General features: G+C 44.0%; 1 protein-coding gene across 1 annotated transcript in view; it reads right to left on the bottom strand.

Moving 5' to 3' along the window:
* The window catches only part of slc6a11b (solute carrier family 6 member 11b), a 95,621-nt gene that overhangs the window by 25,982 nt on the left and 49,861 nt on the right, over positions 1-19,778 (bottom strand). The window contains exon 7 of the mRNA XM_041891855.2: positions 4,905-5,039. Coding sequence (XP_041747789.2) covers positions 4,905-5,039 — 135 coding nt within the window. The remainder of the gene's footprint in view (positions 1-4,904; positions 5,040-19,778) is intronic.

Below are 19,778 nucleotides of genomic sequence, written 5' to 3'. Positions count from 1 at the left end.
CTTGGGAGCAATTTCCAAACGCCTGAAGGTACCACGGTCATCTGTACAAACAATAGTATGCAAGTATAAACACCATGGGACCACGCAGCCGTCATACCGCTCAGGAAGGAGACGCGTTCTGTCTCCTAGAGATGAACGTACTTTGGTGCGAAAAGTGCAAATCAATCCCAGAACAACAGCAAATGACCTTGTGAAGATGCTGGAGGAAACGGGCACAAAAGTATCTATATCCACAGTAAAACGAGACCTATATCGACATAACCTGAAAGGCCGCTCAGCAAGGAAGAAGCCACTGCTCCAAAAACGCCATAAAAAAGTCAGACTACGGTTTGCAACTGCACATGGGGACAAAGATCGTACTTTTTGGAGAAATGTCCTCTGGTCTGATGAAACAAAAATAGAACTGTTTGGCCATAATCACCATCGTTATGTTTGGAGGAAAAAGGGGAAAGCTTGCAAGCCGAAGAACACCATCCCAACCGTGAAGCACAGGGGTGGCAGCATCATGCTGTGGGGATGCTTTGCTGCAGGAGGGACTGGTGCACTTCACAAAATAGATGGCATCATGAGGAAGGAAAATTATGTGGATATATTGAAGCAACATCTCAAGACATCAGTCAGGAAGTTAAAGCTTGGTTGCAAATGGGTCTTCCAAATGGACAATGACCCCAAGCATACTTCCAAAGTTGTGGCAAAATGGCTTAAGGATAACAAAGTCAAGGTATTGGAGTGGCCATCACAAAGCCCTGACCTCAATCCTATAGAAAATCTGTGGGCAGAACTGAAAAAGCGTGTGCGAGCAAGGAGGCCTACAAACCTGACTCAGTTACACCAGCTCTGTCAGGAGGAATGGGCCAAAATTCACCCAACTTATTGTGGGAAGCTTGTGGAATGCTACCTGAAACGTTTGACCCAAGTTAAACAATTGAATGGCAATGCTACCAAATACTAATTGAGTGTGTGTAAACTTCTGACCCACTGGGAATGTGATGAAATAAATAAAAGCTGAAATAAATCATTCTCTCTACTATTATTCTGACATTTCACATTCTTATAATAAAGTGGTCATCCTAACTGACCTAAAAGAGGGCATTTTTACTAGGATTAAATGTCAGGAATTGTGAAAAACTGAGTTTAAATGTATTTGGCTAAGGTGTATGTAAACATCTGACTTCAACTGTACATATGTAAGTAACATAGCTATGTAACCTAGTACTTACTTTTTTTTTGTTTTTTTTCATTTTTTTTCATTTAGCAGACGCTCTTATCCAGAGCGACTCACAGGAGCAATTAGGGTTAAGTGCCTTTCTCAAGGGCACATCGACAGATTTTTCACCTAGTCGGCTCGGGGATTATAACCAGCGACCTTTCGGTTACTGGCACAACGCTCTTACCCACTGAGCCACCTGCCGAAGCTGCTACCTGTTTCTTGCCAGCATAGATTCTGACCCTCAGCTCTTGTATCATTAATAACACAGAGATATCGTGTTCATGTTACGTAACCCGGACAGGGTTTCTCACACGTTATTAGCACGCTAACACGTTCAGCGTGTCACAGCCTACTCATTCTCACAGCCGATTCAACACCCCATAATAACAGACCGTTCTGGCGTTCTCAGAAAAAAGCAGTTGCCTAGCAACCCCCAGAGCAACCCCCAGCTACCTGCTGTCTTGAGCTCAGGTCAAGATGCTTCTATTCTGTCGAGTGATGTCACGATGCCTCAAACATTAAAACATGAAATGCACACTCATCTCTCTGTCCAGTGGGCTTACTGTACAAAGACTGCTATTACTACTATAGGTTACACTCTAAGAGCTGCTGATACTTCAGCAGGTGCCATTCCTCTGTACCAGTCAGCACAAGCCTACTTCAAGCCTCTTCATCTCTGTCTTTGCTTCTCTCTCTCTCTCTCTCTCTGTCTCTCTCTGTCTCTCTCTCTCTGTCTCTCTCTCTCTGTCTCTCTCTCTCTGTCTCTCTCTCTCTCTCTCTCTCTCTCTCTCTCTCTCTCTCTCTCTCTCTCTCTCTCTCTCTCTCTCTCTCTCTCTCTCTCTCTCTCTTTGCCTCATTCTTTAGACCACTCATCTTTCTGTTTGGTATGCAGTGTTAAGCAGTCGACGATTAGAGGGTGTCAGTTCTTCTTTAACACCCAGGACCAGCCCAGTTCAACCCAGTTCAACCCAGTACTGGTAATATATTATGTCACCTCTACCTCCTGTGGTCAGCTGTAGCCAGCACCCCACCACCCCACCTCTACCTCCTGTGGTCAGCTGTAGCCAGCACTCCACCACCCCACCTCTACCTCCTGTGGTCAGCTGTAGCCAGCACCCCACCACCCCACCTCTACCTCCTGTGGTCAGCTGTAGTCAGCACCCCACCACCCCACCTCTACCTCCTGTAGTCAGCTGTAGCCAGCACCCCACCACCCCACCTCTACCTCCTGTGGTCAGCTGTAGCCAGCACCCCACCACCCCACCTCTACCTCCTGTGGTCAGCTGTAGCCAGCACCCCACCACCCCACCTCTACCTCCTGTGGTCAGCTGTAGTCAGCACCCCACCACCCCACCTCTACCTCCTGTGGTCAGCTGTAGTCAGCACCCCACCACCCCACCTCTACCTCCTGTGGTCAGCTATAGCCAGCACCCCACCACCCCACCTCTACCTCCTGTAGTCAGCTGTAGCCAGCACCCCACCACCCCACCTCTACCTCCTGTGGTCAGCTATAGCCAGCACCCCACCACCCCACCTCTACCTCCTGTGGTCAGCTGTAGCCAGCATCCCACCACCCCACCTCTACCTCCTGTGGTCAGCTGTAGCCAGCACCCCACCACCCCACCTCTACCTCCTGTGGTCAGCTGTAGCCAGCACCCCACCACCCCACCTCTACCTCCTGTGGTCAGCTATAGCCAGCACCCCACCACCCCACCTCTACCTCCTGTGGTCAGCTGTAGCCAGCACCCCACCACCCCACCTCTACCTCCTGTGGTCAGCTGTAGCCAGCACCCCACCACCCCACCTCTACCTCCTGTGGTCAGCTGTAGCCAGCACCCCACCACCCCACCTCTACCTCCTGTGGTCAGCTATAGCCAGCACCCCACCACCCCACCTCTACCTCCTGTAGTCAGCTATAGCCAGCACCCCACCACCCCACCTCTACCTCCTGTAGTCAGCTGTAGCCAGCACCCCACCACCCCACCTCTACCTCCTGTGGTCAGCTGTAGCCAGCACCCCACCACCACACCATCTGTGCTCCCTGGCAGCTAGCTACCACTGCTGTCACTGCTCTGAGAGTCCCAAATGGTACACTGTTCCCTATGTAGCACTAATATTCTACAGATATATACACAGGGCTAATACCTAAGACCTATTTGGACGGGATAATACTTCTCATCCCTGTGTTTTGGGGGATATTTCAGAGTTTAACAGGTGCTGCACCCAGTTTGGGTAAGAACATGGGAACAAATTGATGGTTAAAACAAAGTGCTATGCAGGCAGCCCACAGATGACTGATCTGTTTTGTCATATATCAACTTTCCTAGAGCTGTACTTCTCTTTTAAAGATGAAGTGGATGATATTGTGCCAATGAATTGATCAATTGTAACAGTATTATTATTATTATAACTATTATTATTATTATTATTATTATTATTATTATTATTAGATCAAATGTATTATCGGGCCTCCCGAGTGGCGCAGCGGTCTAAGGCACTGATCAGTGCTAGAGGCGTCACTACAGATCCGGGTTCGATCCCGGGCTGTGTCGCAGCCGGCCGCAACCGGGAGACCCATGAAGTGGCCCAGCGTCGTCTGGGTTAGGGGAGGATTTGACTGGCTGGGATGTCCTTGTCCCATTGCGCTCTAGCGACTCCTTGTGGCGGGCCGGGCGCATGCACGCTGACACGGTCGCCAGTTGTACGGTGTCAAGAAGCAGTGCGGCTTGGCGGGGTCGTGTTTCGTGGGACGCATGGCTCTCGACCTTCGCCTCTCCCGAGTCCGCACGGGAGTTGCAGCGATGGGACAAGACTGTAACTACCAATTGGGGGGGTAAAGATGAAGAGGATGATATTGTGCCAATGAATTGATAAATTACCAAATACGTCAGGTAATTAAATGCAAGCGTAGGTTATGGTTCTTATTAATATGCATTATTACTTTGACTTTCTCTGAACTGAAGGCCATTAGACCAATATCAGACTATCCCTAGACATTTGAAATATCTTCACGCCTAGAAGAGCCTCCAGGCATCCGTTATGACGGCCAACTGTGAATGAGGAAGGCCCAACATTATGGAAAGAAAAGTATGCTTTTATCTGAGCCAGAATGGCCCACAGGGCCAGGAGACAGAACGGCCCATAGGGGCAGAAGCCAATCTCCTGTTTCTGTAGGGTGAGGCAGCTTGATGTACAAGTACACCCCCTGGACAGGAAGCTAGTCTATCTCCTGTTTCTGTAGTGAGGCAGCTTGATGTACAAGTACACCCCCTGGACAGGAAGCTAGTCTATCTCCTGTTTCTGTAGTGAGGCACTGTGATGTGCAGTACACCCCCTGGACAGGACGCTAGTCTATCTCCTGTTTCTGTAATGAGACAGCTTGATGTACAAGTACATCCCCTGGACAGGACTCTAGCGCTAAAGTAGTGCACTATAAAGAGAATAGGGTGCAAATTCAGATTTGCCCAGTTGCTGTGAGACAAACTGCTAATGGCTTAGAGAGAAGACGACAGGGATGCCATGTTGGATCGAGCACACCAAGGTGACAGTTGCTGAGAGACTAACAGCAGCTAAGGGAGACGGTGACAGGGATGCCCATGTTGGATCGAAGGTGACAGTTGCTGAGACACTAACTGCTAGTGTCTGAGAGAGAAGACGACCGTACGGCCATGTTGGATCGAGCGGCGGTACCTACCTGTGGGTCTGAGAGGCGGGAGATGTCGGGGTACAGGTAGAACTTGATCCCTTCCCACGCCCCCGGCAGAGTCACCCCTCGGATCAGCAGGACCAGCAGCATGGCATAGGGGAAGGTAGCAGTTACATACACCACCTATAGATGAACAGAACAACAACATACCATATCATCTATAGGGGAAGGTAACCGTCACATTCAAACACATCATATACAGTATAATCGACAGGTTCCATGCACCACCTATAGTAGAGAGAACAGCATATCATGTTATACATAATATATTATATTATTCCAGGGTTGGGGTCATTTTGAATTGAAGGCAGTCAATTCAGAAAGTATAGGTAGCAGTCTCATAGGAACATATCATATATCATCTATAGGTAGCAGTCACATAGGAACATATCATATATCATCTATAGGTAGCAGTCACATAGGAACATATCATATATCATCCATAGGTAGCAGTAACATAGGAACATATCATATATCATCCATAGGTAGCAGTCACATAGGAACATATCATATATCATCTATAGGTAGCAGTCTCATAGGAACATATCATATATCATCTATAGGTAGCAGTCACATAGGAACATATCATATATCATCTATAGGTAGCAGTCACATAGGAACATATCATATATCATCTATAGGTAGCAGTCTCATAGGAACATATCATATATCATCTATAGGTAGCAGTCACATAGGAACATATCATATATCATCTATAGGTAGCAGTCACATAGGAACATATCATATATCATCTATAGGTAGCAGTCACATAGGAACATATCATATATCATCTATAGGTAGCAGTCACATAGGAACATATCATATATCATCTATAGGTAGCAGTCACATAGGAACATATCATATATCATCTATAGGTAGCAGTCACATAGGAACATATCATATATCATCTATAGGTAGCAGTCACATAGGAACATATCATATTTCATCTATAGGTAGCAGTCACATAGGAACATATCATAGATCATCTATAGGTAGCAGTCGCATAGGAACATATCATATATAATCTATAGGTAGCAGTCACATAGGAACATATCATATATCATCTATAGGTAGCAGTCACATAGGAACATATCATATATCATCTATAGGTAGCAGTCACATAGGAACATATCATATATCATCTATAGGTAGCAGTCACATAGGAACATATCATATATCATCTATAGGTAGCAGTCACATAGGAACATATCATATATCATCTATGGGTAGCAGTCACATAGGAACATATCATATATCATCTATAGGTAGCAGTCGCATAGGAACATATCATATATCATCTATAGGTAGCAGTCGCATAGGAACATATCATATATCATCTATAGGTAGCAGTCACATAGGAACATATCATATTTCATCTATAGGTAGCAGTCACATAGGAACTTATCATATATCATCTATAGGTAGCAGTCACATAGGAACATATCATATATCATCTATAGGTAGCAGTCGCATAGGAACATATCATATATCATCTATAGGTAGCAGTCACATAGGAACATATCATATATCATCTATAGGTAGCAGTCGCATAGGAACATATCATATATATTCTATAGGTAGCAGTCGCATAGGAACATATCATATATCATCTATAGGTAGCAGTCGCATAGGAACATATCATATATCATCTATAGGTAGCAGTCACATAGGAACATATCATATATCATCTATAGGTAGCAGTCACATAGGAACATATCATATATCATCTATAGGTAGCAGTCACATAGGAACATATCATATATCATCTATAGGTAGCAGTCACATAGGAACATATCATATATCATCTATAGGTAGCAGTCACATAGGAACATATCATATATCATCTATAGGTAGCAGTCACATAGGAACATATCATGTATCATCTATAGGTAGCAGTCACATAGGAACATATCATATATCATCTATAGGTAGCAGTCGCATAGGAACATATCATATTTCATCTATAGGTAGCAGTCGCATAGGAACATATCATATATCATCTATAGGTAGCAGTCGCATAGGAACATATCATATATCATCTATAGGTAGCAGTCGCATAGGAACATATCATATATCATCTATAGGTAGCAGTCACATAGGAACATATCATAGATCATCTATAGGTAGCAGTCACATAGGAACATATCATATATCATCTATAGGTAGCAGTCACATAGGAACATATCATATATCATCTATAGGTAGCAGTCACATAGGAACATATCATATATCATCTATAGGTAGCAGTCACATAGGAACATATCATATATCATCTATAGGTAGCAGTCACATAGGAACATATCATATATCATCTATAGGTAGCAGTCACATAGGAACATATCATATATCATCTATAGGTAGCAGTCACATAGGAACATATCATATATCATCTATAGGTAGCAGTCACATAGGAACATATCATATATCATCTATAGGTAGCAGTCACATAGGAACATATCATATATCATCTATAGGTAGCAGTGACATAGGAACATATCATATATCATCTATAGGTAGCAGTCACATAGGAACATATCATATATAATCCATAGGTTGCATACAGTACACCACCTATTGATAGACAGAACAACATATCATACTGTACCTACATCGTATCCTCTATCGTAATCGCTCCTCTTTCAACCCAGCTGCCTGATTCAGATGACCATCCTACCCATGCTAGATTACGGAGACGTAATTTATAGATCGGCAGGTAAGGGTGCTCTCGAGCGGCTAGATGTTCTTTACCATTCGGCCATCAGATTTGCCACCAACGCTCCTTACAGGACACATCACAGCACTCTATACTCCTCTGTAAACTGGCCATCTCTGTATACCCGTCACAAGACCCACTGGTTAATGCTTATTTATAAAACCCTCTTAGGCCTCACTCCCCCCTATCTGAGATACCTACTGCAGCCCTCATCCTCCACACACAACACCCGTTCTGCCAGTCACATTCTGTTAAAGGTCCCCAAATCTCCTCTTTTCAGTTTTCTGCAGCTAGCGACTGGAACGAGCTGCAAAAAACACTCACACTGGACAGTTTTATCTCCATCTCTTCATTCAAAGACTCAATCATGGACACTCTTACTGACAGTTGTGGCTGCTTGGCGTGATGTATTGTTGTCTCTACCTTCTTGCCCTTTGTGCTGTTGTCTGAGCCCAATAATGTTTGTACCATGTTTTGTGCTGCTACCATGTTGTGCTGCTGCCATGTTGTGCTGCTGCCATGTTGTGTTGCTACCGTGTTGTTGTCATGTGTTGCTGCCATGCTGTGTGGTTGTCTTAGGTCTCTCTTTATGTAGTGTTGTGGCGTCTCTCTTTATGTAGTGTTGTGGTGTCTCTCTTTATGTAGTGTTGTGGTGTCTCTCTTTATGTAGTGTTGTGGCGTCTCTCTTTATGTAGTGTTGTGGTGTCTCTCTTTATGTAGTGTTGTGGCGTCTCTCTTTATGTAGTGTTGTGGTGTCTCTCTTTATGTAGTGTTGTGGTGTCTCTCTTTATGTAGTGTTGTGGCGTCTCTCTTTATGTAGTGTTGTGGCGTCTCTCTTTATGTAGTGTTGTGGCGTCTCTCTTTATGTAGTGTTGTGGTATCTCTCTTTATGTAGTGTTGTGGCGTCTCTCTTTATGTAGTGTTGTGGTGTCTCTCTTTATGTAGTGTTGTGGTGTCTCTCTTTATGTAGTGTTGTGGCGTCTCTCTTTATGTAGTGTTGTGGTGTCTCTCTTTATGTAGTGTTGTGGTGTCTCTCTTTATGTAGTGTTGTGGCGTCTCTCTTTATGTAGTGTTGTGGCGTCTCTCTTTATGTAGTGTTGTGGCGTCTCTCTTTATGTAGTGTTGTGGTGTCTCTCTTTATGTAGTGTTGTGGTGTCTCTCTTTATGTAGTGTTGTGGTGTCTCTCTTTATGTAGTGTTGTGGTGTCTCTCTTTATGTAGTGTTGTCTCTCTTTATGTAGTGTTGTGGTGTCTCTCTTTATGTAGTGTTGTCTCTCTTTATGTAGTGTTGTGGTGTCTCTCTTTATGTAGTGTTGTGGCGTCTCTCTTTATGTAGTGTTGTGGCGTCTCTCTTTATGTAGTGTTGTGGTGTCTCTCTTTATGTAGTGTTGTGGTGTCTCTCTTTATGTAGTGTTGTGGTGTCTCTCTTTATGTAGCGTTGTGGTGTCTCTCTCGTCGTGATGTGTGTTTTGTCCTATATTTTTATTTTTAAAACCCCCGTCCCCGCAGGAGGCCTTTTGCCTTTTGGTAGGCCGTCATTGTAAATAAGTCTTTGTCCTTAACTGACTTGCCTATTTAAATGAAGGTAAAATAAAAAAATTATGAATTGTACCTTCAGAAAGTATTCACACCACTTGAGTCTCGATCTTGAGTCAATAAGTATTCAAGCATAAATAGGTTCAGCAGGAAACATTTGCTTAACAAGTCACATAATAAGTTACAAGGACTCACTCTGTGTGCAATAATAATAGTGTTTAACATGAATTTTGAATGACTACCTTCTCTGTACCCCACACATACAATTATCTGTAAGGTCCCTCCAGTCGAGCAGTGCATTTCAAACACAGATTCAACCACAAAGACCAGGGAAGTTTTCCAATGCCTCGCAAATAAGGGCACCTATTGGTAGATGGGTAAAAATAAAAAAAGCAGATATTGAATATCTCTTTGAGCATGGTGGTGAAGTTATTCATTACACTTTGGATGGTGTATCAACACAGTCGCAACAAAGATACAGGCGTCCTTCCTAACTCAGTTGCCGGAGAGGAAGGAAACCGCTCAGGGATTTCACCATGAGGCCAATGGTGACTTTAAAACAGTTAGAGTTTAATGGCTGTGATAGGAGAAAACTGAGGATGGATCAACAACCTTGTAGTTACTCCACAATACAAACCTAAATGACAGAGTGAAAAGAAGGAAGCCTGTACAGAATACAAATATTCCAAGACATGGATCCATTTTGCAACAAGGCACTAAAGCAGGGCTCTCCAAACCTGTTCCTGGAGAGGTACCCTCCTGTAGGTTTTAACTCCAACCCTGTTCCTGGAGAGCAACCCTCCTGTAGGTTTTAACTCCAACCCTGTTCCTGGAGAGCTACCCTCCTGTAGGTTTTAACTCCAACCCTGTTCCTGGAGAGCTACCCTCCTGTAGGTTTTAACTCCAACCCAGTTCCTGGAGAGCTACCCTCCTGTAGGTTTTAACTCCAACCCTGTTCCTGGAGAGCTACCCTCCTGTAGGTTTTAACTCCAACCCTGTTCCTGGAGAGCTACCCTCCTGTAGGTTTTAACTCTAACCCTGTTCCTGGAGAGATACCCTCCTGTAGGTTTTAACTCCAACCCTGTTCCTGGAGAGCTACCCTCCTGTAGGTTTTAACTCCAACCCAGTTCCTGGAGAGCTACCCTCCTGTAGGTTTTAACTCCAACCCTGTTCCTGGAGAGCTACCCTCCTGTAGGTTTTAACTCCAACCCTGTTCCTGGAGAGCTACCCTCCTGTAGGTTTTAACTCTAACCCTGTTCCTGGAGAGATACCCTCCTGTAGGTTTTAACTCCAACCCTGTTCCTGGAGAGCTACCCTCCTGTAGGTTTTAACTCCAACCCTGTTCCTGGAGAGCAACCCTCCTGTAGGTTTTAACTCCAACCCTGTTCCTGGAGAGCTACCCTCCTGTAGGTTTTAACTCCAACCCGGTTCCTGGAGAGCTACCCTCCTGTAGGTTTTAACTCCAACCCTGTTCCTGGAGAGATACCCTCCTGTAGGTTTTAACTCCAACCCTGTTCCTGGAGAGCTACCCTCCTGTAGGTTTTAACTCCAACCCTGTTCCTGGAGAGCTACCCTCCTGTAGGTTTTAACTCCAACCCTGTTCCTGGAGAGATACCCTCCTGTAGGTTTTAACTCCAACCCTGTTCCTGGAGAGCTACCCTCCTGTAGGTTTTAACTCCAACCCTGTTCATGGAGAGCTACCCTCCTGTAGGTTTTAACTCCAACCCTGTTCCTGGAGAGCTACCCTCCTGTAGGTTTTAACTCCAACCCTGTTCCTGGAGAGATACCGTCCTGTAGGTTTTAACTCCAACCCTGTTCCTGGAGAGCTACCCTCCTGTAGGTTTTAACTCCAACCCTGTTCCTGGAGAGCTACCCTCCTGTAGGTTTTAACTCCAACCCTGTTCCTGGAGATACCCTCCTGTAGGTTTTAACTCCAACCCTGTTCCTGGAGAGCTACCCTCCTGTAGGTTTTAACTCCAACCCTGTTCATGGAGAGCTACCCTCCTGTAGGTTTTAACTCCAACCCTGTTCCTGGAGAGCTACCCTCCTGTAGGTTTTAACTCCAACCCTGTTCCTGGAGAGATACCGTCCTGTAGGTTTTAACTCCAACCCTGTTCCTGGAGAGCTACCCTCCTGTAGGTTTTAACTCCAACCCTGTTCCTGGAGAGCTACCCTCCTGTAGGTTTTAACTCCAACCCTGTTCCTGGAGAGATACCGTCCTGTAGGTTTTAACTCCAACCATGTTCCTGGAGAGCTACCCTCCTGTAGGTTTTAACTCCAACCCTGTTCCTGGAGAGCTACCCTCCTGTAGGTTTTAACTCCAACCCTGTTCCTGGAGAGATACCGTCCTGTAGGTTTTAACTCCAACCCTGTTCCTGGAGAGCTACCCTCCTGTAGGTTTTAATTCCAACCCTGTTCCTGGAGAGCTACCCTCCTGTAGGTTTTAAGTCCAACCCTGTTGCACACACATACATACATATACAGTGGGGGAAAAAAGTATTTAGTCAGCCACCAATTGTGCAAGTTCTCCCACTTAAAAAGATGAGAGAGGCCTGTAATTTTCATCATAGGTACACGTCAACTATGACAGACAAAATGAGAAAAGAAAATCCAGAAAATCACATTGTAGGATTTTTTATGAATTCATTTGCAAATTATGGTGGAAAATAAGTATTTGGTCAATAACAAAAGTTTCTCAATACTTTGTTATATACCCTTTTTTGGCAATGACACAGGTCAAACGTTTTCTGTAAGTCTTCACAAGGGTTTCACACACTGTTGCTGGTATTTTGGCCCATTACTCCATGCAGATCTCCTCTAGAGCAGTGATGTTTTGGGGCTGTCGCTGGGCAACACGGACTTTCAACTCCCTCCAAAGATTTTCTATGGGGTTGAGATCTGGAGACTAGCTAGGCCACTCCAGGACCTAGAAATGCTTCTTACGAAGCCACTCCTTCGTTGTCCGGGCGGTGTGTTTGGGTTCATTGTCATGCTGAAAGACCCAGCCACGTTTCATATTCAATGCCCTTGCTGATGGAAGGAGGTTTTCACTCAAAATCTCACGATACATGGCCCTTTTCATTCTTTCCTTTACACGGATCAGTCGTCCTGGTCCCTTTGCAGAAAAACAGCCCCAAAGCATGATAATAATAATAATAAGCCATTTAGCAGACGCTTTTATCCAAAGCAATTTACAGTCATGCGTGCATACATTTTTTTTTTTTTTGTGTATGGGTGGTCCCGGGGATCGAACCCACTACCTTGGCGTTACAAGCGCCGTGCTCTACCAGCTGAGCTACAGAGGACCACATGATGTTTCCACCCCCATGCTTCACAGTAGGTATGGTGTTCTTTGGATGCAACTCAGCATTCTTTGTCCTCCAAACACGACGAGTTGAGTTTTTACCAAAAAGTTCTATTTTGGTTTCATCTGACCATATGACATTCTCCCAATCCTCTTCTGGATCATCCAAATGCACTCTAGCAAACTTCAGACGGGCCTGGACATGTACTGGCTTAAGCAGGGGGACACGTCTGGCACTGCAGGATTTGAGTCCCTGGCGGCGTAGTGTGTTACTGATGGTAGGCTTTGTTACTTTGGTCCCAGCTCTCTGCAGGTCATTCACTAGGTCCCCCCGTGTGGTTCTGGGATTTTTGCTCACCGTTCTTGTGATCATTTTGACCCCACGGGGTGAGATCTTGCGTGGAGCCCCAGATCGAGGGAGATTATCAGTGGTCTTGTATGTCTTCCATTTCCTAATAATTGCTCCCACAGTTGATTTCTTCAAACCAAGCTGCTTACCTATTGCAGATTCAGTCTTCCCAGCCTGGTGCAGGTCTACAATTTTGTTTCTGGTGTCCTTTGACAGCTCTTTGGTCTTGGCCATAGTGGAGTTTGGAGTGTGACTGTTTGAGGTTGTGGACAGGTGTCTTTTATACTGAATGAAGTTCAAACAGGTGCCATTAATACAGGTAACGAGTGGGGGACAGAGGAGCCTCTTAAAGAAGAAGTTACAGGTCTGTGAGAGCCAGAAATCTTGCTTGTTTTTATGTGACCAAATACTTATTTTCCACAATAATTTGCAAATAAATTCATTAAAAATCCTTTTCACTCATTTTGTCTGTCATAGTTGACGTGTACCTATGATGAAAATTACAGGCCTCTCTCATCTTTTTAAGTGGGAGAACTTGCACAATTGGTGGCTGACTAAATACTTCTTTCCCCCACTGTATATATATACACATACACATATACATACACACACACATACACACCCACATACATACATACATTCATACATACACATACATATCCTTTAAAAAAAAATATATATTCCCCTTTATTACTTTCCAACCCCGCCTAACATCATCCCCCTTGCCGTTTTTCCTATTTTGTTGCATTACAACCTGCAATTTAATAGGATTTCTATTTGGATTTCATGTAATGGACATACAAAAAATAGTCCAAATTGGTGAAGTGAAAAAAATTACTTGTTTCAAAAAATTCAAAAAAATAAATAACAGAAAAATGGTGCGTGCATATGTATTCACCCCCTTTACTATGAAGCCCCTAAATAAGATCTGGTGCAACCAATTACCTTCAGAAGTCACATAATTAGTTAAATAAAGTCCACCTGTGTGCAATCAAAGTGTCACGATCTCAGTATATATACACCTTTTCTGAAAGGCCCCAGAGTCTGCAACACCACTAAGCAACGGGCACCACCAAGCAAGCGGCACCACAAAGACCAAGGAGCTCTCCAAACAGGTCAGGGAAAAAGTTGTGGAGAAGTACAGATCAGGGTTGGGTTATAAAAAAAAATCAGAAACTTTGAACATCCCACAGAGCACCCTTAAATCTGGAAATGGAAAGAATATGGCACCTCAACAAACCTGCCAAGAGAGGGCCACCCACCAAAACTCACGGACCAGGCAAGGAGGGCATTAATCAGAGAAGCAACAAAGATAACCCTGAAGGAGCTGCAAAGCAGAGATTGGAAATTTATTTTTTTATTAGTCATTTAGCAGACACTCTTATCCAGCGCGACTTACATGAGCAATTAGGGTTAAGTGTGTTGCTCAAGGGCACATCAACAGATTTTTCACCTAGTCGGTTCAGGGATTAGAACCAGCGACCTTTCGGTTACTGGCACAACGCTCTTAACCACTAAGCTACCTGCCGCCCTATAAGACCACTTTAAGCCGTACACTCCACAGAGCTGGGCTTTACGGAAGAGTGGCCAGAAAAAAGCCATTGCTTAAAGAAAAAAATTAAGCAACCACATTTGGTGTTCGCCAAAAGGCATGTGGGAGACTCCCCAAACATATGGAAGAAGGAACTCTGGTCAGATGAGACTAAAATGGAGCTTTTTGGCCATCAAGGAAAACGTTATGTCTGGCGCAAACCCAACACCTCTCATCACCCCGAGAACACCATCTCCACAGTGAAGCATGGTGGTGGCAGCATCATGCTGTGGGGATGTTTTTCATCGGCAGGGACTGGGAAACTGGTCAGAATTGAAGGAATGATGGATGGCGCTAAATACAGGGAATTTCTTGAGGGAAATCTGTTTCTGTCTTCCAGAGATTTGAGACTGGGACGGAGGTTCACCTTCCAGCAGGACAATGACCCTAAGCATACTGCTAAAGCAACACTCAAATGGTTTAAGGGGAAACATTTAAATGTCTTGGAATGGCCTGGTCAAAGCCCAGACCTCAATCCAATTGAGAATCTGTGGTATGACTTAAAGATTGCTGTACACCAGCGGAACCCATCCAACTTGAAGGAGCTGGAGCAGTTTTGCCTTGAAGAATGGGCAAAAATCCCAGTGGCTAGATGTGCCAAGGTTATAGAGACATACCCCAAGAAACTTGCAGCTGTAATTGCTGCAAAAGGTGGTTCCACAAAATATTGACTTTGGGGGGGGTGAATAGTTATGCACGCTCAAGTTGTCTGTTTTTTTGTCTTATTTCTTGTTTGTTTCACAATAAAAAATATTTTGCATCTTCAAAGTGGTAGGTATGTTGTGTAAATCAAATGATACAAACCCCACAAAAAATCCATTTTAATTCCAGGTTGTAAGGCAACAAAATAGGAAAAATGCCAACGGGGGTGAATACTTTCGCAAGCCACTGTATCTGTTGTCAATGTTTCCTCATTGGCAATTCAGTGAATAGCTGTGAATGGTCAATCAACAAGCACAAACCACCTTTTGAAGCAAGTACCTCAAGTAGACACAACAAGTTTGTTGCTCCACAAAGCAGACCACCAGCCCATCCATTCATACGGGCGACTGCTGTTTCTCTATGCAGTCTAGTGACCTGGGTCACCTGCCAGGGGGTTGTGAGTAATTCGGTGGTGGTGTGCACATGCCGAGCTAGATCATTTTCCCACACTGCCTCAGCTGGGATCCGTCTCCTCTCCTCTCCTCTCCTCTCCTCTCCTCTCCTCTCCTCTCCTCTCCTCTCCTCTCCTCTCCTCTCCTCAGACCTGGGTTACAGGCCTGGGGAGGGACACAGGGCCGGAGGCTGGGTTACAGAGCTGGGGAGGGAACAGGGCCAGAGACTGGGTTACAGAGCTGGGGAGGGAACAGGGCCAGAGACTGGGTTACAGAGCTGGGGAGGAAACAGGGCCAGATGCCAGGGCAACAAAGAAACATATCTCTAGTCTGCAGTTTTGTTCTTCTGGGGTTTGAAAGAGCCTCTAAACATTGAGCACATTTCTGAGGAGTGAGTGAGGAGCCTGAATAGGTGGATGAACAGTGGACGCTGCTGATGAAGGATTGTTGAGTTAGTGGAGCTATACGGTAGGGTAGAGTACTGTGATGTTAGACTATACGGTAGGGTAGAGTACTGTGATGTTAAGAAGGCCAGTTTTATTGCTTCTTTAATCAGCACATCAGTTTTCAGCTGTGCTAACGTAATTGCAAAATGGTTTTCTAATGATCAATTAGCCTTTTTAAATGATAAACTTGGATTAGCAAACACAACCTGCCATTGGAACACAGGACTGATGGTTGCTGATAATGGGCCTCTGTACGCCTATGTAGATATTCCATAAAAAAACAGCCGTTTCCAGCTACAATAGCCATTTACAACATTAACAATGTCTACACTGTATTTCTGATCAATTTGATGTTATTTTAATGGACAAAAAAAAAAAAATTCTTTACAAAACAAGGACATTTCTAAGTGAACCTAAACTTTTGAACGGTAGTGTGTATATTATATGACTGGAGACATGCAAAATGTAACAGCAGATGTGTAAAAAAAAAAACTATTCTAAAATTTGAGTGAAACATACGGTGAGAGCATCCGTTTCATTTGGAACGGTCTGTTTTTGGAAGCATATTAAGGAACAATTCTCATCTCCATTGTGAGGCATATTTACAGTTATCCAATCACCTCAGCCCAAACCTGACTGGTTAGTTATTACCTGATTCCAAGTGCATTGCTGGATAATTCTCACTGCAAAACCATCACCATGAAAAAGCATAATCCTTGCCTACCCCAGTCACGGTTATTCAAGTCTTAATGTGAACAATGGTTCTGGTCACCTCTCTTGGCAAGGGCATCAAAGTCTGGTGTCATCTTTGATGTAGAGATTCTCAGAACAGCTGACAAGGGGTCATTTGTTAAATTTGACCTGTGACGGGATTTGTTGTAATTCATGACTGAGAACATTTGTTCACACACACACGTATGTGGACACGAATAAAACAAGCATCTTTTGGGCGTGCTTTTTAATGTTTGGAAACTTTGTTTTCATTCAGTGAGCCATAGCACTGGTCTATTGTTGCTGTTTTGTACTTCTCCTTCAAAGCACCGTCACGTTGGATGTCGATGAGCTCCAATTGTGTGTCTGGTGGGGCTTTCTGGGGGCTTGATACAAGCTCCAGCTCAGTCTCAATCTTGGTGAAGTCTGAGAAGCGGCGGGAAAACTCAGCATGCAGGTCGATCAAAGTGCTTCTGTATGTCTCAGTGCGTCTCAAACATAAGTTTGGCCTTGAATGCTTTCACGTTGGAATACAGTTCATGCACAAAAACACAATTTCCCTGCAGTTTCACATTTAGATCGTTCAGATGACTCACTATGTCCACTTTGTTCGGACGCTACAGACGTTTTCGTGAGAAGACCGATTTTTCGTGATGTCTCATGGTCTGACAAACACCACTCTAGCTCTGTCACCATTCACCGCAGATGCGGAAGGGCGATATCGGCGGATGCGAGACAAAATGTATTAAATATTATTATATTTGAGTTACAATTTTTAGGCCAAAAATGGCGCCGTAGAGAAAACACCGTGTTTCAGTGAGCTCCCGTGGCATTCGTTAATTTCTCTCTTTATATTAATTTTTTTAGCTGAAAAAAGTGGTAGAATTTGCTACATAAGTTACCCTGAGTCTTGACGGCTATTTCTCAAACGTTTCCGACAACATGCCCAGCAGAACTACTAAGAACTCGACCAAAACCACCACCCCTGTAGATGTGCAGGACGAGCTAACTAACGTTAGCGAAGATAACACCATTGCGGGTCCAGGCACAATGGACCTGGTGATTCAAAAGATGACTGATGACATTACTAAAGTGATCGATGTCAAGATAGGAAAGGTCTTGGAAGCAATAGCAGGCCATTCAGCCGAACTACAGAAGGTTGTCAAGCGTGTTGATGAGGCGGAAGGAAGAATTGCTACTGTGGAAATTTCAACTACATCACCGGGCACTAAGATAAAGGTACCCGAGAAAGAGGTGCGGGGCACATTGATGACTTGGATAATCGAGGACGCAGATGCAATATCCGTGTGGTGGGACTCCCAGAAGATACTGAAGGGACAAGTTCAGTTAAATTCTTAGAGGAATGGATTCCTGCCTACAAATGGATACGAAGGCTGGATGTGTGAAGCTGGATAGAGCCCATCGCTATCAAACATTGATACCCGGTCCCAACCAGCGCCCAGAGTTAGGGTTAGGGTTAGGGCCAGTGGTTATAAAGTTCCACAACGTCACCAACAAGCAGCGTGTCATGGATGCGGCCAGACGCATCGGATCTGACGGTATTCAACGCCAAGGTCCAAGGGTCTCATTTAATGATTACTCCACGGCGGTTGTACAAAAGACGCAAGGCGTTTTGATGAGGTGAAGGCTCGACTCAAGAGAATGAAGATGGACTACGCACTGCTGTACCCGGCCACGTTGAAGATTATGGTCAACGGAACGCCTAAGAAGCTTTCCACGCCTGAATAGGCTGCTGCGTTTATAGACTCTCTCGGGTAAATAACTTTACGCTGCTGCCTTTGCAGCATTGGATCACTTTTTTATTCAAATCTGGTTATGAAGCAGTAGTGCTCTTTGTTCAGTAACATTTTATTTTCCTACAGTAACTGCCACCATAGCTCAGATTGAGATCTGTGTGAATCTATATTGGTGCCCAGGCTTGGTCTTAGGTGGAAGAGCCTCAAACTTATTTTATTGATTTTCATTTTCATAAATGTATAAATGACGAGGCTATAGAGTGGTTATCCAGAGTTGGAGAGTTGAAATCCCCTGCATGTTAGGGTTCAGGGGTCAGGGGTCAGGGGTCAGGGTTCAGGGTTCATATAGTTTGTTTAGGCTCGGTGAGAATGGGGAGAGTTCAACACATTCGGAGAGTTCAACACATGGGGAAAGGTACCACCCTATCTTTACAGTAGGATTCAGTCTGCATATTGGTTGGTCAAAGTGCAATGGCAGGTAACATCCTGCGTTTATGTACGTGGAACATTAGAGGGAGCCATAACTCCATTGTAAAGGAAAAAAATTACTAACTTTTTTGAAAAAAATATATATATATATTGATATTGCAAGAAACTCATTTGGATGATAAGGAGCATCTGAAATCTGACATCATTTACATCCAGAAGTAGAGGTGTGGCAATTCTTGTGAAAAATAACCTACCACTTAAGGTGTTGAATTGTGTGAAAAAGAACATACCACTTAAGGTGTTGAATTGTGTGAAAGATACTGTACATTTGGATGTTTGTTACAATTAAAGTTACTTTACAAGGGCAGGACATTTCCATAATGAATATTTACTTATTTATGCCCAGGACGTCTTTGCAGTCTGTTTTATCTGCTAATATAGGAAGCATAGTCATATCTGATCACGCTGCGGTGATCCTGGACATAAAACTCAAAGGGGCACCCCAATCCATCAAGACATTGGCGATTTAATACAACCATTCTTAAAACCATACATTTACATCATATTATATTACAGAGTTTAATTCGTTTTTCTCTATTAACTCTCAATCAATAGATAACCCCCTTGCTCCTTTGGGAAACCTGTAAAGCATACGCCAGGGGTCTGATTATGTCATACTCTGCCACTAAGAGGCGGGAAAAAAACGTGAAAAAGCAAAAAAACGTTAGAGGGTGAATTAGCAACTAAAGAGAAGGACTACATTAAAATTCCCACTCCTGGCCTATTAAAGGAAATATCAGTCCTTTGATCAACGTTGGACTCTCTCCTAACACAGGACGCTGAAAATAAAATGAGATTTGTCAGACAAAAGCTTTGTGAACATGGCGATAAACCAGGAAAATATTTGGCGTACCTAGCTAAAAAGAGAGCAGA

The sequence above is a fragment of the Coregonus clupeaformis genome, chromosome 12 (assembly GCF_020615455.1).
Source record: "Coregonus clupeaformis isolate EN_2021a chromosome 12, ASM2061545v1, whole genome shotgun sequence".
NCBI lineage: Eukaryota > Metazoa > Chordata > Actinopteri > Salmoniformes > Salmonidae > Coregonus > Coregonus clupeaformis.
The sequence above is the reverse complement of the archived record's forward strand: the minus strand, read 5'-3'. Positions and strand labels throughout refer to the sequence as shown.